The 20,517-nt window shown below is 34.6% G+C and overlaps 1 protein-coding gene across 9 annotated transcripts in view; it reads right to left on the reverse strand.

The window, feature by feature from the left end:
• The window catches only part of myo5b (myosin VB), a 142,553-nt gene that overhangs the window by 70,832 nt on the left and 51,204 nt on the right, over window positions 1-20,517 (reverse strand). For all 9 annotated transcript variants that reach the window (XR_007424964.1, XM_049466042.1, XM_049466038.1 and 6 more), the window contains exons 14-23: window positions 18,168-18,251; window positions 14,242-14,388; window positions 12,974-13,071; window positions 11,303-11,389; window positions 9,543-9,654; window positions 7,958-8,169; window positions 7,634-7,790; window positions 6,453-6,692; window positions 3,262-3,498; window positions 2,470-2,560 (exon numbers count right to left, since the gene is read on the reverse strand). Coding sequence is in view for 8 of the 9 variants with exons in the window: in XM_049466042.1 (XP_049321999.1) it covers window positions 2,470-2,560; window positions 3,262-3,498; window positions 6,453-6,692; window positions 7,634-7,790; window positions 7,958-8,169; window positions 9,543-9,654; window positions 11,303-11,389; window positions 12,974-13,071; window positions 14,242-14,388; window positions 18,168-18,251 (1,465 nt within the window). In the remaining variant the exon portion in view is untranslated. The remainder of the gene's footprint in view (window positions 1-2,469; window positions 2,561-3,261; window positions 3,499-6,452; window positions 6,693-7,633; window positions 7,791-7,957; window positions 8,170-9,542; window positions 9,655-11,302; window positions 11,390-12,973; window positions 13,072-14,241; window positions 14,389-18,167; window positions 18,252-20,517) is intronic.

Genomic DNA, 20,517 nt, shown 5'->3' on the forward strand with positions numbered 1-20,517 from the left:
TTTTTCATTCTATAAACTACGGACAACATTTCTCTCAAATTCCAAATAAGAATATTGTCATTTAGAGCATTTATTGGCAGAAAATGAGAAATGGCTGAAATAACAAAAAGACCTCAAATAATGCAAAGAAAACAAGATCATATTCAGTAAGTTTTAAGAGTTCATTAATCAATATTAGGAGGAATAACCCTGTTTTTTTCATGCATCTTGGCATGTTCTCCTCCACCAGTCTTGCACACTGCTTTTGGATAACTTTATGCCTTTACTCCTGGTGCAAAAATTCAAGCAGTTCAGTTTGGTTTGATGTCTTGTGATCATCCATCTTCCTCTTGATTATATTCCAGAGGGTTTCAATTTGGTAAAATCAAAGAAACTCAGCATTTTTAAGTTGTCTCTTATTTTTTCCAGAGCTGTATTTACATTTTACACAGTATTCCAACTTTTTTTTATTGGGTTTGTACTTTATTCCTTTATTCCACTGCATGCCAACTCATGCCAAGGTAACACAACTTCTATATTCTGAAGCGAACATCATAAGACCAGTTGCAACACCAGCACAGTGTAATAAGTGCCACTTATTACAGATGAAAAGGAGTAATTAGGTTTACAACCTCATTACTTGACTTAATTCCTATATGGCAGGATATGACGTGTTACTTGTAACTTGTAACTTTCTCCACTAACTTTGACCCTTTTTTGTTTCACAATCTGGCATATCATCACAAATCTGTATTGCATAATATACAGCATGAGAGCTGAGATAAACACAGACGGCTGAAGAGCGGAAGAACTGAAACGCTTGAATAAATTGAGCTATTTATTCTGTTAGCAGCGTGCACTTCCCGGTTCATCTGTGACAAGGCAGACATATGATAATGTGGCCATGTTATGTAAGGCTACACGTATAACCCGAGCTGTCAGAGCCCGAACACAGAGGGCTGATTGTGAATGAAACCTTCTGTGCTCTATTTGCCAGTTCTGTGGCAAAAACAAAGCGGCTTTTTATCTCATCTAAAACTTAAGGTCTGACTCTCAATAATAAGAGCAGCTAGAGGCCAGGACCTTTTAGATAATACAATAAGCCAAACAGGCTAATATTCTATTAGGTACACTGCAACAGTGCAGCACTGTCACTGGTTTAAATATAAACTTGGGGGCCAATGTGAAACAGCACATGATGATCATGATCATTCAAATCTTGTGCTTATCATTATATTATCAGCATTATAAGCAGAGTTGCCAGGTTCACTGTTTTACCGCTAAATTGGGCTTGTCAAAATTAAAGTTTAGGGGTAACTGGGTGAGTTTTGTTGGGCTACTTTTAAAAATGGCCAAATAGACAGAGAGAGAGAGACACAAATAGAGAGAGAAAGAGAGAGAGAGAGAGAGACACAAATAGAGAGAGAGAGAGAGATCACAATGTGACAATTTCTTTGTTTCTTTTTTCTCCTCTTGTACCCCCTTCAGCATCTCACTCCCTCCAACACTGAACCCTCCAAACTGTCTCTGCTTAAAAAAAGTATGTATTTTATATACACACACACACACACACATATATATATATATATATATATATATATATATATATATATATATATATATATATATATATTGTATATATCAATTAAACAAACAAATGAATAAACAATAAAGTATTGAGGGGGGTGGTGGTGGGCCAAAAAAAAAAAATACATAAAATAAAATGAAAAAATAAAATATTAAAAAGGAGAGAAGATGGCTCAGGAGGGGCAAGAAAAGAAAAGAGTGAGTAAAAGTCAGTTCTTTTTTTTTTTGCTAATTATGTTACTATTAAATGTTCTTGACTTGGGTATAAAACCTTTATAAAATAACTAATAAAACACTAATGTTACAATATTATTAATGACTTTATGATAAATAGCAAAACTGATTAGAAATCCCTTAAAAACAATTTACTAAGTCGTACACATTTAGTTGTTTTGAAGCTTCTAGTATAAGCTCCAGAAGGGCGAGTTTTATACTGACTTTGGGCTGGATATTTTTTTTTAGACCTGGCAACCCTGATTATACGAATCAAAGGATTCAAATTAGCAGGGAACAGTTGAAGGCAGCGATAAAAAAGAAGAGTAAGAAGAAAACGTAGAAAAGTTCAAGTTAGGTGTAACAAAGACCCAACCTTTAGGTTTCAAGTACCATTTATACATGAGAACCAGTTTGGAAACAATGCTTTAAGCTCAACAGCAGCAGGTAAAGAGGTGATCTTGCATTCCTGCCCTGAAATCCAATGCCTTCTCTGTTTGTTGCTCTCTTTCGCTCTTTCTCCCTCTCTCTCCGTCTCGCCCTATTCCTGAACAGAGACCCCTCTTGTGTGAAAAACAAAACCAAGCCCGCCCTGCCCTCTGAGAAGCTCACATTTACTTCAGCTACTCGACAGACAGCGCGAGTGAGTGTGTGTCCTGAGACGCAGGTGCACTGGAGTGCGAAACTCACCTCCAGAGCTTGTGGATCGGCGGATTTTCTGATTCATTTCCTCTTTCTCCGTCTTTAGCATGGAGTTCTCTTTCTCCAACTCCTCCACTCTCTAAAGAGGACAAGAAAAAAGCATCAAAACAAGCTCACAATTTCATAATTTCATAAACTTAAAGATTTTACTTAATATGGAGCAGCTAAAGACTAGTGTCAGTGTAGTTATTGGTAATCTCTTTATTAATGTCTGAGAGGGTAAAATGTTATATAACATAATATAATTCGAGTATATAAGAGATATATAAAGGCATAAGGATCATGCATTCAAAAATTCATGTAAAAGTCCATATACTTTCAAAAAATGTTAACAAACTAACCTAAAAAAGTAATGCAGTTGGACATTTTATTAGCAGGAAATTCATTTACCGGTAAGTTATTCAATTTAAACTAGTAATCTTTTGTCAGCTGACTTAAAAAACAATGGTCTTGAACTGATTACATGTATTACAAGATGGACATTAGTAATGTACTATATATAAAATGCACCCAAATTTCATATCTATCTACTTATACCATATCAAATATCATCTATTATCCCATTTTCAATCCCAAAATAAAGGTTTGCTAATGTTTGTTACCAAAATTAAATATTAATATTTTAATAATTTGTATTATTTGCGATTTTTTCAAGTTCAAGTCAATTTAATCTATTTGAAAAGGGACATCATTCACAAAATCCTCGTCATCGTTCATCGTTCACTCTATGAAAACTATTCTAATTCTCACAAAGGCTTCACAAACTGCCCACACCCTCACCTGCTCCAGCCCAAGCTTCTCACTGCTGTACTCCTCTTCTAGCCTCTTCCTCTGGGCGTGGGATTCCTGAAGAGCCGCCCTCAGCTTCTCAAGCTCCTCCTGCATGGAGGTCAGCTGAGTGTTGTCTCCCTGGCGGCTGCGAAGGGTCTCCAGCTCTTTTTGCAGCTTGTTGACCTCTGTGCCCAAAGCAGTGTTGGTGACAGAGAGCTGCTCGTTCTGATTCTTATACTCTTTAGACTGTGGGAAGAAATAACAGCACAGATAAAAGCTCAGCTTTTTAATATTAGAATTAACTCATGATTTGACTGAGTGAGTGTGCGACTGATTGATTCATTTTCAATGTACGGCAGTGCAGATTAAGATTCACGGTTTGAATGGGGTGAAACGTAACTAATGCACAAAATCCAAACCATTTTTGCTTTTAAGTGCAATGTTTGTGGTGGTTAAGAAAAGAAAACAATGTACAAATAATACTTTATATAAATCAAACTATAAAGAACTACAACTCTTTCATATAAAATAAAGTTTTATATACAGAAGTAGACATTTATTTATTTTTGGAATGATTCATTTATGCTTTTAGGCTATATATGTATCTACTGGAGTAATATTTGTACCTCACTACTGTACTTAAGTACTAAGATAGTATATCTGTATCTACTAGAGTGTTATTTTTTACTTCACTACTGTACTTAAGAACTAAAATGCAGTATCTGTATCTACTGGAGTATTATTTTTACTTCACTACTGTACGTATGTACTAAAATACTGTATCTGTATCTACTGGAGTAATATTTGAACTTCACTACTGTACTTAAGTACTAAAATGTTGTATCTGTATCTACTAAAGTAATATTTTTACTTCACTACAGTACTTAAGTACTAAAATGCTGTATCTGTATCTACTTGAGTATTATTATTACTTCACTACTGTACTTAGGTACTAAAATACTTTATCTGTATCTACTGGAGTATTATTTTTACTTCACTGCTGTGCTTAATTATTAAAATACTGTATCAAATTCTACTTAAGTCACTTTTTTGACAACTCAAGTCTGGATCTCTAGTATTTATCCCATGACTTTTGGCACATCAGTGTATAAAAGTAGCAGCTTGAATCAGCATGTGGTAGCCCTAGTAGCAGCAGCATGTGGTATGAGGGACATGTGGGATAGTTTAGGCATGCTGTTTGAAGGATTAGAATGTGGCTTGAAGCTTTCACTGCTCGTCAGCGACATTAGTCTTGTATCTTCAGTGCAAAATAAAGGGAAAAAAAATTAGATAACACACAGATAATGTCTTTTTCGTCACTTTTGTTGGAAGCAACACTTTAACTTTGGTCTAGAAAGTGGCTTTATAGCAAATGTCTCAAAGAATAGTCTGTTCATTTGGTTGCAGTCTTTGCTACACCTTCAGGTAAGGATCTCCAGTCAAGACCAGCCCCCATCTTTTTGAATGGGGAAGACCAAAACCCTGGAAACTGAATAACCATTGCAAAATCATATTTTAAATCAATTATAAAATCTATTTGTTTGTTTGTGTGTTTTGTGCCATATCAGCAACATATTGGCTATTTTATGGCATCCACAATGTTCGTGACTTGACAGACTTAAGTCAGTATCTTCGAATGAAGGACTTTCAGAATATTAAGTATTTTAGCTGGTGGAATCTTTACAAACTGTTCTTTCATATTTGTAACCATATTAAAGTTATTTCTGTGGTTAAAAGTGCAGGACAGTCTACTAAGATGTGTTAAATAGTTTGAGGAGTACCACAGGATTGGCAGGCTGGAGTTGGCTGTTCGCCAACTAGGAGGTGGTGATGGGTAAGAGCAGTACGTTCAATTCGGCATCTAGTCATGATTGTCTGATCTTTTCTATTAAGGAAGTCCATATTCCACTTAATATTAATGATTGGAGGTATTTCATATAGTTTATTTTGTGGACTGCTGGACCATTCATCTTGCTATTTTCTTCTACAGTGAACTTTGACTAAACGGTAGGCATCCGTAACCAGAGCATAATTCCAAATGAGTTCCTGGTTTATTGCTTCCCTTGCTAGAAAGTCTGCTTTCTCATTGCCTGAGAAATCTGAGAAAAAAATTTTAGTATCTGGCTTAATAATGCACGTAATGCTCGTTGTGGTGAATGTGCTTGTGCAGATCTCCTTGTCAATTACTAATTATTTTTCTCACCTTTTTATCTATTATTTATTTGATATTTATTCACTGTTACTCTTTGTGCAATAATACTGGTCACACCCTACCATAATCATTTCTCTATGCACTAGATGTATATATTTTTTCCTTTACTATGTATATATGTTTTTAAGTATCTTTATAATTTCCCTGTAATTGTTTTCGTATCGTTTTTATTATTATTATTATTATTATTATTATTATTTGTTTACATATATTTTTTTCCTGTTTCTCTTTCCTACTGTAACATTGTAAATTTCCCCATTGTGGGATTAATAAAGGATTATTTTATCTTATCTTATCTTCTCTTAAGGGAAGTGTCCCCTTTTTCAGCTATTGATCATCTATTGGCTGATCTCATTTCTAACATCTTTGCTTATAGCCAATATCGAATGAAGGTTGTATATGAAATATTTGTAGCATTTGGCTTAATAACGCACAACAATGTAATATTTTCAGCTTATTGCTCTTGAATAAGGATTGTTAAGTGTATTGTATGCGAGACTGCATCATTTTTCTACCTTCCTAACTTCCTTACTGACTGCCCACCTGTCTGATCTGATACCGATGGATGTTGGACCCTCAGGATCTCATATCTCCTGCCCAGACAGACTGAAGGAAGTTTCTGGAAGCAGCTGCTCATCATCCAGTTTTTGTAACACTCTCCACTACTGACTGCATCGAAGTTTACACGAACTTTAACTGCTTTCATTACTGGTGTTGCTATACATGAATATAATAGACATGTGTAGATGTATAAATACTTTTTAATATTCATTTAAAAGCTCTGTTTGACCAATGGTGGGAAGGTTTCCTTTACATGTAAGTCTTTATCCTGGGGGTTCTGTATTATACGTCTAGTGTTTTGTCTGATTCTTTGTTCTGTAAAGTTGCTTTGTGAATACATCAGTTGTAAAAAGCGCTTTATAAATACATTTGATTAGATTTTGTAGTATGGTTGTGTTTGTGGTGTTTTACCACAGGCCTTCCGTACCTGGTCATCCATCTTTCTCTGAAGCTGCACAATCTTATTCTCCATGCCAATGTTGAGTTCTTTGATGCGTTTGACGGAGCGGGCCTCGATCTTCAGCTGTTTGAGCTGGCGTTTGGCGAGGACGCGGCGGTAGGCACACTGGATCACGATTGCCGCATTGCGGGCCCGGAGGAACTTCTTCCTGTCCAGCCATCCCCGTACTGTTCTTTGGATGATGATTGCTTTGTGGTGGAGCAGGAACTGAATGGATTGAGAGAGGGAGGGAAAAAAAGAAAGGAAGTTTCTCTTCTGTAGCAGAATAAAAAGAACCTCACAGTCAGGGTATTACCCTACAAAATGGATTTTCATGTGCCAAAGAAGTTTGGTGTTATGTAACGATCTGCAGAAAACCCCACTCTAAATGCAATGCATGTTGTTCCCAATCTTCCAAACTTTTCAGAGCACGGCTGGAGAGGGGGGCGGAGGAGATGAGAGGGGCAGAGCAAAGAAAAAGAAAAAAGACAGAAAAGAAGGATTATGAAAAAATGAAGAATGGAAAATGAAAAAAGAATGAATGACACCAGATTAAATAGTATTAAAAAGAAAAGAAATAATGAAAAAGGAATAAAGAATAAATAAAAGTAGAAAGTGGGTCAGTGTAACGATTATTAATTATAATTTCTGACCGTTTTAGGCTAACTGCAAAAATATAAAATTTGATGTAAAACTCATTATTACACATTGTTTTTTTATTTTTTTTATTTAGTGCAGTGTACAAGAAATACGTTTTTATAAATTTTTCCAATTTTAGTTTTTCATCTCTGCTCCTCACATTCAGAATTTAATCTTTTCTTCATTTTCTGATTTTTATTTTATTTTTGCATTTTGCAAGTTGGATTGTACCATCAGATTTGTGTTACAAGATACAAAAATGGACAAATCCGAAAATCAAGAGAAGATTAAACTTTTTATTTTTCCTATAATTCTGTTTGGGAAAGGCCGAAACAGAAAATTAGCTAATTTAAAAAATGGGATAAAAACACATTTCTTCTTCACTATACTGAATGGAAAAAGTTTTACACACAATTTTCTATTTTCAAATTTAGCTTGATACAGTCAGAAAATTAAACTGCTAAAAGTTACACTGACCAAAGTGAAAGAAAGAGTGCTAGACAGTCGAGTGGTAGACCGGGATCTGGTACCTCCTGATAAAGCCTCCGTGTGAACATCCCCCGGGTGAAGGCCTGGATGGTGATCACAGCCTGGCGAATAGTGAGGTACGCACGTCGCACTTGCACCATGCGGTACTGCTTCTGACAGATGAGGGCTGCTTTAGTGAGACGCAGGTACTCCGCATGTCTAAGAGAGAGAGAGAGAGAGGGATAGGGATAAAGAGATAAAGGAAGAGAGAATGAGACACAGATGAACGGGAGAAAGATAGAGAGAGAGAGACAGAAGACTCAGTTAAGTAAATACAGTAAATCCATGCAAAGTAGGCTCTATCGAATTCAAATCCATCCTCTTACTTGCGTGCCAAGTAACCACGTCCGTATCTCTGCAGCGTGATGGCAGACTTGCGGATTTTGAGGTAGCGCCTCCTTTGCAGCCATCCTCGCACCGTTTTCTGGATCTTAATACAAGCGAAGCGGAACTTGTCTGCCCTCAGCTTCTCCAGGTATGCTACCTGTCCCGCTCTGAAGAAGATCTTCGTCTTCCCAAACTGGAACTTATCTGGATCCTGGTAGAAACATGAAGAACAAATCGAGAAGGTGTCACGCTCAACGGCACAATCAGGCAATATGCATTCATTTCGTAAAAAAAATGCAACTTAAAATAGTTCCCATATTTCACATGCAATGAGTTTCTCATCTCGACAGTTTTATACACACTGAAATCCTACTGCAAAAAAAAAAAGAAAAGCTAAACCTAATAAAAAATTAAGCATATCTATTAGAGAATGAACACGCATCCATAACCGAGCCCAATAACCTGCACTCCTGTATCCCCACATTATCATAGCCTGAAGAGACTGCTGCTGATTACACAGTTTTTCATCAGGCCCTCATCGGGTGGCCGTCAGCTTCAGGAGAGCGGGGAGCTCGGAAATGCTGAGCTAAGAAAGCTAAAGCCATTAGTGAACACTCCAGAGACGAGTGCGTATACGCTCGCAAAATTCAATTTATTGAGATGATAAGAGATGAGGGATGATATTTTCAAAATGCCAGAGGCTGAGGAGCACCCTAAAAATGTGATTTATCTAATGTTTTCCTTACAGCTCGGAAAAAACGGGACGTGTATAACATGATCAGGGAGTGAGGAAAAACTGAAAAACTGCACACACTCCAAAAATATCACAGTAATAAAGATATGTTTTTCTGAGTTATCCATATAACCACCTTCAAGAAGGTTCTTCATACACACGCGTGCGTGCAAACACACAAAAAAGGGTTTCTATGGTTTTACTCAAAAATTAACTTTTTAGCACAATTTCAAAAAGAGGCCTGTCTCTGTAATTATGTTATAAACTCAATAAGTTGTGTATATTTTTTACTGCCTACTGCAAAATTTACACAAACAGCACAAATCAGGCACAGCATGTACATCTCTTAAAATATTAGTAATTAAAAGTTAAATGTATAATTCAGTGTAATTGCTTTATCATGATATTATGTTATTATTAAATTGATTTAAATTACAGAATTATAATTTATCGCAGTTACTTCTGAGACAAAAAAAAAATATATATATATATATATATATATATATATATTTAAACAAAACCATTATAGTGACAGATCTTCGTACAAATCTAATTTAAGAAAAGAAAAAAAAAATTCAAATGTATATGTATACACTGTATACACTGTTAAATAGTTAAATAATACCTCAACTTATCATTATTTAGTCTATTATGGCATTATTATTAAACAATACTAAATTTTAATGCTTCAGAAGGTTAACAAAAGTTAAAAAATATTGTAATGATTAATAACATCTTAATTAGTGTCAATTAATTTTTAGTTAAGGCATTCTTTCATAAGTGCTGATAATTAATGTAATTTAATTTACAAGATTAGAAGTAATATAAATAAAATAAAAAGACTTCATTACCTTAATCAAGGACTCCAGCAGGTTTCTGCACACTTGCTTCTTATCACCTACAGTCATGTCTTTCTTGGTCATGAGCACCCGATATCTGCTATAGAAATCCAAGTATGTCCACCTGAAATAATATATCATTAGAAATTAGTGAAAAACAGTGTTAGTTTTGTACTGTACTGTAATGCTAGAATTATTTTCTTCAGTAAATGTTGATACTAAACTGGAAACCCTGCAGGTTCTTTTTGTCAGTTTGGTTTTACGTACATTCGTGCTGGGGTAAATTACCCTATACCACTATCCTTAGTGATATAGCATAGCAGATAGTGTAGAGGGATCTTGATATGCTTCATGTCGACCTTACACTTAACGATTTTTAAGCGATTTCACTGTAGTAGACAAATTTCCAGTGCCAGTGTTGTGCTGAATTCAGCACCCCCGCCAGGAAAAGCCCCCTTTCTCGGGAGCGCGCAAGTACGCCTTCTTGGCTTTAACTTTTTTTATAAAATAAAAAAATCCAACATGCTGTTCTAAGCTTCGCTGACTCCTAAGAAATAATGAAAAATAGTCTTGTCACCTACAGCCTTTACCATGGGGGGGTGCTTTTCATGGCGGGGGTGCAGATTTCGGCACTACTATGGTGCCGAATTCTGAACCCCCGCCAGGAAAAGCAATCCCCCCACGGTAAAGACTGCAGGTGACATGACTATTTTTCATTATTTCTTTCAATTCGGGACCGTGAACCGTGTCTTCTTGAAAAAAGCTAAGATAATCCGCTTTACTTTACTTAGAAATACACTTTTGAGAGGGGGTGCTTTTCCTGGCGGGGGTGCTCTGAATTCAGCACAACATCGGGATAAAATCTAACGAGTTTTGGTCGGGTAATCACGATCGTTCAGTGTAAAGTGGTTACTTTTAGTCTTTTTCTCATTCAGATAAAACCAACAGTATTTAATATTATCTAATTAATATTAATATTATCAAAGTCTTTAGACTTTGTTCACGTTACTATTTGCGTGAGCCATGTCAACAACCAATAGGAGAGCTACTGGAAGCCACAAGACAAGAGAAGGAACGTTTGCGGTACTGGACATAGATGAGACTCCGCCGTTGGCTCTAAAACCACGGTTCTCCTATATATTCTCGCCGATATATAATACAATGGAATGATAACCTGAATAATCATAAAAATACTGAATAAAGTATCAGTATTTATTTCAGCGGAATAAACATCATGCTATACAGTTAAATAAATGCCGCTGCTTTAACAGTGATGTTTCTACACCATGATCTGCACAATACTTTTAGGATATGCTAATTTTTTGTATCTCGTTTCAAAAATATTAATATTTACGATATATTGACCAGCTCTGTAACAACACCAACCATTCTGTAGCAGAACAGGCTGCACCAATATGAGTCTCAGGCACACCGATCACTTACGTATAACATTATTTCAATATAAGTAGCTCTGGATAAGAGTGTTAGACAAATACAAACATATATAGATGAATACACTGTAAAAAAAAAATAATAATAATCCATATAGATAAAAACTAAATAATTGTTTTATTTAAAAACACAAAAACTTTTAATAAAACGGCAACTAATTCAATGTATTTAAGTAGATTATATTCAGAAATGTAAAGAGATTCTAATATATACTGATGTTTATGGCAAATGCTTGTGATTATGATTTTGAAATGATTAACTTTTAACAGATTAAAAGGTTTATATACAGTTAAAGAGTCTGTTCAGGGTGTAATTAATACCTGGATGGATATCCTGCAGCGCTGATGCGGATGGTCTCCAAAACTCCACATGCTCGCAGTTGCTGGACGGCTCTTCTGGAATCAAATCTGCATGGAAAATTCATAATTTTAAGAAAAATAATATTAAGGAACTTGCTAAAATAAACACAAACATTTAACACCTAACTGCTGTGAATCCAGGAAACTCTACCTTATTTTTTTCTTAAGAATTGTGCACATCTCTCGTGTGAGAGGCATTTGGGAGGCTGCTGTCCACCCTGGGACTCAGAGGCTCTGGACTTCACCCTGAGCTCTGAACACAACTTTCTGCTGTTTGGTAAACACCCTACCAAGCATGTGATACAGCAACATCTCTCAATTTAGTCCTCATGAAGAGGCCCTTGTATTCAGGAATTTGCAGAAAGGACACAACAAAACAGGACCAAGCCCTTTTTCCAGAACGACACAGCGAGAAAAGTAACATTTTGCACGAGATAAACTTATCTGACGGGATTCATGAGATATGAATATGAAAGTTAGAAACATAAAAAGGCAGATTTTCTGGCTGTCAAATAAAAAACTCCTAAACAGTTACTTTAACATCCCCCAAACTTTTTTTTTACATTGGTAACTGCATAAAAATGTTAACAAAACACATTTTTCACCAATATTTGCTATATAAATAATTAGAGAACAGATTTTACAGTGTATATACAATGTATAATTCTGAGAAAATAAAAACTATATACAGCTCTGACAGCTTTGATTTTACCAAATTAAAAACTTCTGGAATATAATCAAGAGGGAAATAGAAGATCACTAGGAGAGGCTAAAGTTATCCAAAAGCAGTGTGTAAGACTGGTGGAGAAGAACATGCTGCCAAGATGCATGAAAACTGTCATTAAAAACGAGGATTATTCCACCAAAACTTTATGAATATGAACTTTTTTATGCATTAATTGAGGTCTGAAAGCTCTGCATCTTTTGTGCTATTCCAGCCATTTCTTTATTTTATTTGGAATTTGGGAGAATGTTGTCTGTAGTTTATAGAATAAAACGACAATGTTCATTTTACTCAAGCATATACATAGCAAATATATATAGCAAAATCAGAGAAACTGATTCAGAAACTGAAGAGGTCTCTTTTAAAAAAAAAAAAAAATCCAGAGCTGTATATATGAAAATTCATTCGTGTATGATTCAGTACAAATATCATGTTCCTCTTTACAATGTATCTTTCAGTGTATGTTAGATTGAAGCTCAGAGGCTCAAAAATCTGTATCATCTCCAGCAGACGCTCAACATGACTCCACATAAGAGCAGACATGCACTATATAGAACAAAGGATTCCCCCACTGAAACATCCAGGGAGTACACCTGACAAGACACCGCCACTCTCAACAGCCCCTGGGGCTATGCAAATGAGGACCTGCACCGGTGGGCTGACGCAACACACACAAACCCGGAAACAACAAACCCCACCCCCCTCATCCCGCCGCCAGCGCTACAATACAATCAGATATTATACAAAATAATCCTGCTGAGCAAACCAAGAACAAAGGTCTCTGTGTATAAACACAACCCTGACCTCACATGAATATGCATGAAGTAACATACATCTATAATATCAAACCAGGAAGTATAAATGAACATGCCTGCTCCATAAACAATACATAAAAACACAGAACTTACACAAAGGCCTCTTTGCTGTCATTGGGTTTAATGCAGCGCACGTAATGAGGGGTGGTAGCGTTGAGGGTCTCCATCAAAAGATGCAAGGAATTCCGAAACTAGAAACAAGAGTTTATACAAACATCAGTAATAATATTAATACAGAAATTAATACGAATTACATACATATACAATAACAATAACACTTTACAATATCAGTACTTAGGCATGTCACAATAATTACATTATCAACTTATTGTACAATAAATGGACATGACCTCAATACTATTTGATAATCGTGATATCGTCTATTGTGTTCATTTGATTGTTTGTTTACATATTTAACAGTGAAGAGTTTTTTTTATCCAGTCATGCTTCAATAACTGTAACTCCATACAAACAGTGTGGAATGCTGTAGGCGAAGAAAAAAAAAAAATATATATTTTTTTTTTATTTCAAAACTATAATTATTTAAAATGCTGTTGTATTTAAACTAGTTTAATTGCTTTGTTATGCTATACTATCATCATTTTGTAAATGGAATTAAAATGGTTTTAAAATCACAATAATATTGATTATCGTAATCATTTCTGGGTTGATATATCGTCCACAAAAATAAAGTTATCGTGACAGGCCTAACAGTACTTAGTAATAACAAACATTGTTACATGGTTAAGTAATGTGTTGACTAATTATTAACCCCCCCATTGTGTCACAGGTCAAATTTAGCCGTTTTAAAGTTCGGATAGGTGGGTGGCTGGATGGGTGGGTGGCCGGATGGGCGGGTGGGTATATGGATAGATAGATCACTTTAAAAACTTCAAGGAAAAAGTCAGGCATTACAGCAGCACAATTACAATAAGAGCAAGGAACAATAATCAAACAACTAAAATTATCATAAATAGAAGTAGAGCTATAGGCTTTATAACATATAATATATATATATATATATATATATATATATATATATATATATATATATATATATATATATATATATATATATATGTTAACATATATTATTATATATATAAAATATATAATAAACAAAAAGTACAATTAAAAAAGCAACTAAGATGAAAACGTATGATGTGTAGATTTAAGAGGTAAAAAGCATAAATATTATGCAGGTAATTGTGCAGTAATGAATTCCACTACAGGAATATATCAGGAATACAGGAATAATTTCATTATAGCACTGTAACATGTGTCATTAAAAAAAGATTAATACCAATTACACAGTAATAATTAGCTAATTAGACATCATTATTACTTGCTGGGTCTCTCACCTGGTGGCCTACAGTTTTGCGGTGTTCACGGTTGTGGCCTTTGATCGCAGGTTTAGCAGGACGGACGTTGATCCTGGAGCTTTTTCCAGATGGAGGTGGAGCTGGACCCTCTTTACCCTCCTGGAAGAGATCTGCTACCAGCTGGAACTGAGGGAGGAACATCACAACACGCATTAGAAAAGCTGGAAACATGGGAGATAAAAGTGTGATTGCTTTTACTGGGTAAACCACATGGTCCAATTTGATCTGTTGCCCTAAAAAAAAAAAAAAGAAAAAAAAATTATTTTATTTATTTTATTTTTTTTTTTCCCATGCAGCGAACTTATATACTCGGTATCACTTGGCATTATAGAATTATATAATTGTTTTTTCACTGAACCTGGTCAAAATTGCGTACAATTAATGTAATTCGATTTATATTTTAGGTTAAACAATTCTAATAACCATTTAAGTTTTATAACATTTTACAGAATTAATAAAAGCCAAAAATAGAATAAGTCATAAGATCTTAGTTAATATATTACATAATTAACTCAACATTTCAATAAATTTCCAATAAAGTATTCAATTTATGGATTGCTTTTTTGATGCAGCTAAATGCTAAATATTGTTACATTCCTGTGATTTTTTTTTTTACATTTTACTGAGCCTAGTATACCATTTATATGCATTTCAAATTCCACATATTTTATAACATCTTCACATTTAAAAGTTTCAAACCTGACTAGCAAAAAGTAAGCAAAAAGTATTCTGGAATATTTCAAATACATTTTAATAACATAAAAAAAAATAGTTTTAAAGGAAAATATTTTTCTTTAAGTAAGAGGCTCTTACATATATAGAGTAATAGATACATTCATTTTACGGCAAAATAAAAACAGTATCATTAGATGGAAAAAGAGCCAGGTCTGCAATGTTCCTGAGAGAATACTGATGGCTCTATTATACTCCTGTCACTGATAAGGCTGATAGGATGGGACAGATATATAGAAGTGCTGACATACAATGCATCTAAGAAAGACTACCCTATAATTACTGTACAGAAACAGCTAGAACAGCAATGGCACTGCAATGACTGCAAAGTAGAGGCACAAATATAATTTATTTTATCTGACAATCTCGTCAATAAAAGATTAAATCTGAGGTTCAAGGTGACACAAGGTGACATACTCTCAGATTTAAACTAAACTGACACATTTTAGCCTTTGTATTGTATCTGTTGTGTACTGGGTCAGTTTTTCCATCTTAATTTGGAGGTCCAAAGTAGAACATTTCAACTGGAAACTTCCCATGAGACATTTTCTACTAAGAAACTCAGCCAAAGCCTCATTAACCCTTGGTTCAGAATCAGTATTATGCAGTTTATTCATCAGTGTTCAACAATGCTAACCTAAAACAATGCTAACAATGATAACCTACTAACAATAAACAAGCAGGACATATTTGGTTAGACTCGCTATAAAAAGCAGTTTATTTTATACAGTTTAAAACCATTTTTGGGAATGTTTGAAATGGCACACATAGGCCTGTCACAATAATTACATTATCGATTGATTGATAATTGATGACCTCAATTATTTTAATAATCGTGATACCTTCCATTGTGAGACACAAACACAGGGAGTTAATAACATAACATACCTTTATTAGGAAAAATGCCCTCCATCAACACCCAAAACTAACTTAAAGAAACATAGTAACGGCCCAGTGTGGCTTTAGTCACTTAACTTTAGTGTTTCTTAGATTCATGTTGCCTCAGCCTTCCTCTCACTATCAGACAGGGACTTTATGCCCGTCCAATGCGGTCCAGCTGGGACAGACCGGTGCTGCATGTCAAGGTGTGGCGCGGACCCATGCTTCCCCTGCCTCCACACTTTACTATGTGTATAGTCTTTAAAATGGTATAATTTCTTTGTTATGATATTATGTTATTATACAAGTGCCATTTATTGGTCTTAAAATGCCAAAAATATCGTTTATCGCAATAATTTCAGGGACAACATATCGTTCGCTAAAAATTGTTATCGTGACAGGCCTAGGCGCACAATTATCTAAATGTTTAACTGGAACAAAATTGTCAAAATAACTTTGAGGAGCTCAAATTACATCCAATTTTTTTTTTGTCCATATCTTACATCCCTAGTAAATGGAACGTAGCTTTACTGCCAGTAGAACTGGTAATCTGGCAAGCCTTCAGAAAGGTAACCTGCATAAAAAATGTAAATAAAGCAGTTCAGACCCAAAATAATCTATTTTAAAATGACGATTAACTAAGTTATGCAACTTTTCACATCAGCTGAAGCCACTTCTTATTTTGGTTCTGTTTAAAATGTAAAACCTATTAGTTACACCCTGAGATAATTAATGATGCCCCAGGTTTTAAAGGTTTTGTTTCTCTGCATTATCAGCTCACAAACAGGAAATGGTTCAAACCTCAAGCTATTCTCTGCTTATGCTCCTACAAATCACCTTATCTTCTGTTCGTGTGCTCACAGTAACCAAGGAGCCTCAGGACACAACACAAAGACAGTGAGGTGTTTGTTGACCCAGAATAAGCAAATCCTCCCTGCTTAAAAACTGTGATGGATACTGTATAGCTGTCACTCCTGTATCTTGACTGGCCCAGACTGACTCTGCTGGGTGTATATTGGGTCAGGATATGTTTGACTAAAGGGAATAATTAAGAAACCCTTAAACACTTAAATCCTTTAACCACTCAGACACAGAACACAGGCTTAATTGAATTCAACTGCACAGATAACAGAGTTCACCACAGTTACACAGTTCAGATTCAAGAGCAGAGCTTAAAAGAGACATGACTGTGACCTGATTTCTGTTCCTAAGAGAATGAACCAAAATTAAATCATCATGCTCTATAAAAGAAGCATAAACTCTTTTTTAAAACAACCATTTATCACTATTTTGTTGTTTTTAGGTGTTTGTTTAAGTAAAAATGAATGTGGTTGCTGATAAGTAGCTGATAAATAAGTTAACAGTCAATGGATGGATGATCACAAGCCATTAAACCACGCTGAACTGCTTGATTTTTTTTTTTTGCACCAGGAGTGGAATATAAATATCCAAAAGCAGTGTGTAAGACTGGTGGAGGAGAACATGCCAAGATGCATGAAAACTGATTAAAAACCAGGTTTATTCCACCAAATATTGATTTCTGAATAAGTTCTGAGTTAAAACATTACTATTGTTGTTTCTAGATGGAAATGAACTGTTTTCTCTGCATTATTTGACTATTCGGTCCTATTCTATAATTATGACATACAGCTCTGGAAAAAAAGAGACCATTTAAAAATGATGAGTTTCTTTGATTTAAAAAAACTGAAAACCTCTGAAATATAATCAAGAGGAAGATGGATGATCACAAGCCACAAACCAAACTGAACTGCTTGTGTAAGACTTGTGTAAGACTGGTGGAGGAGAACATAATGCCAAGATGCATGAAAACTGTGATTAAAAATCAGGGTTATTCCACCAAATATTGATTTCTGAACTCGTAAATCTTTATGAATCAAACTAATTATTTTTTTCCAAATAAAGGCTCTAAATGACAATATTATATTTAAAATTTGGGAGAAATGTTGTTTGTAGTTTACAGCGTAAAACAACAATGTTCATTATACTCAAACATAAACCTAAAAATAGCAAAATTAAAGAAACTGATTCAGAAGATTTTTTTTTTCAGAGCTGTATAATAATCTGACCACATGTGATTTGTTATACAGTTAATTTTATAGGATTTACTTTCTTTTTCTTCCAACTGTAAGTTTTACAGGATGAGATATACATACTGTAACTGAACCTATCAGATGTAGATCTGGTTCTGTGGAGCTTAATAGGCTACTAATAATATACAATTTATTTTTATTATTATTATTATAATAACAGTAACGTGTTTTTTGCAGTCTCACCTTGCTGGCCTTCAAGATGTTGATCTGCTCTTCATAAACAGTGTCTCTGTTCTTTTCCAGGAAGCCATCACACTGATACTCAACCTGAGACAGAGAGGAAATACCCAGTCATTACATTAAATACGCTCACCAAAACCTACAGAACAATACAGTATAGTGTGAGAAGATATGGTGGAATGTGGAACACTGCACTCAGACCTTGGAAATAAGAGTAAATCCAGTGTGGGAAAACAGTTAATCTGTCCCAGTTGTATTCACTTTAGCTCGTCAATAGATCTTAGTACTGAGTTACAGAACACGTCTGCCCTCTGATACGGGTTATGTTTCACCTCTACTGCTTAGTTTCCTTAGTTTTTTTATTAGAGTAAAAGTGTATGAAAAATAAAATACTGAAGGGGCAAACTGTGTGCACACCTCACTGACACAGGATATAATTTACTAATATTTACATAAATACAAATAATTAAAAACTTATTATGAAGAGAATGTTTTTCAATTGTATATAGTCTTAATGAAATTATTATAGAAGTGTTAATGCATTATAACAGCACAGTTTCACTGTGGGAGAAAAAGAAAACACATGTGCAGCAGTTTAGCTTAATTGTTTTTAGATTTATCTGGATAGGGGTTTTATTGAACGATAAGAATTCGGAATGAAAACGAGCTAAAAAGAAATGAAATTTGAGTAATGAGGCTATTTTTAAAATGTATGGAGTAGAAAGTCCAGATAAATGTGTAAAAAATTGTGAGGAGTAGAAGTAATTTATTTCAGTAAAGTGTAGATAACTAACATTTTTAATTAAGTACGTTAAAAAAGTATTTGTACTTGTACTGCGTATGTGTATGAAATATGTATATCTGTCATGACACGATGAATGATGTGATGAATTAAACGATGATGAATTACAATAAATAGAGAAAGGAAAAACAAAAAATAATAATAATGGGATCAAAATAAGGTATAAATACAGCTCTATTCTCCTTTCAAAAACCCACTATTGTATTTCTGTCCATTTTTCACTAAAAGAAAACTTAACACTTTTGAGTGAAAAGTGAGAGAGGAATAAAAAAAGACTAAAAAGACTATTTTATTATGGCTTATGTATTATTTCTGTTGAAACATTTTTGTTCCCTTTTTACTGAATAGATTTGCACTCGACATAAAACTCATGAAGAGTGATCTCTAACTTCTGCAACTTCTACTGTATTTTTCCACTCAACAGCTTGATTAATTTATTTAGCCTCTGAAACACTAAAAGATTAAAAATCTATGGAATATTCTGGAACTCTCCTGAGACGACAGTGTCTGAATTCATTATCCACACATAAATGCCTCTAAATGTTACAGAGCTCCAGCCGTGTGTTACTAAACAAGTGGAATAAAGAAAGAGCATTGATCATATTACTCTGCAGATCCTCAGAGACCAATTTACACTCCCCATCCTGACAGTGGAGGGTAGAGACTACAGTTGGGATGATGCAGCACAATATGTGCCACAATTCCATCCATGGTAAGAACTGGTATTTTTGGGCTAAGGTTAACTTAAACTTATAGTCTAATAAAATGTGTTAATTTAAATGTTGTGTATCTTCCTTCACCCTGTCCTTTAACCCTTTCAGACCTGAATTATTTTCCAGGGATGTCTGTAATGCACACAACTATCCTGATACACAAATAAATCAAATTAAAATGAAAATTTCTATTCCTAAACATGAAAAAAGGTGTTCTAAATCATCAAATTTATTAAAAAATAAATTGCATTACCTTGTCATTTTTTCTATAGTGCTGACAAGCCCTAATGTCTGAGTTGTTGATTTACAATTTTTTTTATTGAGTGCAGTGGGCGGGGCTAAGCTACTGTTTATTGGCTAGTTTATGATCTATTCTGATGGACTACAGGTCTTAATTGTCTGAAAGGGTTATTGAACATCATTCTTGTTCAGTGTTAAGACAAACTTCTAAAACCTACACTTCTAATGCCATCTCCATAACTAAAACTTTAGTCACGAGTTTCACTTACTTTTTCTAGCATGCAATATAAAGATTTTCTCAATGTGTTCAATCCACTACAAAGGGTATGTCCCAATTGCACAGTTATCTGTAATACTAAGTAGTATTTGAGTATGTATTCTGTAATATACAGTTCCATCCAAACGTATTGGAACAATGAAGCCAATCCATCTATTTCTATCTATTAAATATGAGACAAAAGATAAAATTGAAGCTTTTATTTTTAGATATTTACAGCTGGATCTGATACACAGTTCAAAAGATAGCACCTTTTATCTATAGCCACCCAATTAAGATTAATGAGTCTATCTCAGAAGAAGGCAAGAAGAAGAAGTCATG

This window comes from Astyanax mexicanus, chromosome 17 (assembly GCF_023375975.1).
Source record: "Astyanax mexicanus isolate ESR-SI-001 chromosome 17, AstMex3_surface, whole genome shotgun sequence".
Lineage (NCBI taxonomy): Eukaryota > Metazoa > Chordata > Actinopteri > Characiformes > Acestrorhamphidae > Astyanax > Astyanax mexicanus.